At 46.9% G+C, this 540-nt stretch overlaps 1 protein-coding gene across 1 annotated transcript; it reads right to left on the bottom strand.

Annotated features, from left to right (window-relative positions):
* Positions 1 to 271: 271 nt before the first annotated feature.
* Positions 272 to 534, bottom strand: PHALS_04426 (uncharacterized protein; the record flags this gene model as incomplete). Its single annotated transcript, XM_024718538.1, has 2 exons — positions 272 to 311; positions 380 to 534. The coding sequence occupies 2 exons, from the start codon at positions 532 to 534 to the stop codon at positions 272 to 274; spliced, it is 195 nt and encodes a 64-aa protein (XP_024583927.1).
* Positions 535 to 540: the final 6 nt, after the last annotated feature.

Below are 540 nucleotides of genomic sequence, written 5' to 3' on the forward strand. Positions count from 1 at the left end.
GTAAACTGAACGATCAATCAATCACTTCTCTTTTTCCCTCCAAGCCAGCAGGATCTCCTCTCCAACAGCCTTCGCCAGCGCTCACGTTGCGCTCTCGACTTCGCCTTCCTCCGCCAACGTTTCCTCGCCTGCGCTACGTGACATTTTCATGATCTATAATCCGTGTGTCATCTTCTCCAGTTTGATAGTACAAAGTACCAATTACTAGAGAGTATTTTGGAACACTGATACCTTGCTTTAGCTGCTTAACGATCCGCTCAAGGTCTTCGTTTCAGTTGTACATCGGCTTCGCTGTCTCAGCTACTGTCACACTACTTGGAACTATTAAGGCCACAATTTCGCGATTACTTGCTGCATCGAGAAGCTCTTGTAAGCTTACTTGAGAAGTCTTTTCCCAAAGTTCGGGTTTCGTGATAGCGCGTCAGCCACCGTGTTGGTTTCCCCAGGAATCCACTTAAACAACGGTCGAGATTCCGCAAGTGTATTAAACCATCTTGCTACACGGCGATTCGTAGTCTTCTGCGTGAGAATCATCTCAAT

This window comes from Plasmopara halstedii, assembly GCF_900000015.1.
Source record: "Plasmopara halstedii genome assembly, contig: Scaffold_2604, whole genome shotgun sequence".
In the NCBI taxonomy this organism is placed as follows: domain Eukaryota; phylum Oomycota; class Peronosporomycetes; order Peronosporales; family Peronosporaceae; genus Plasmopara; species Plasmopara halstedii.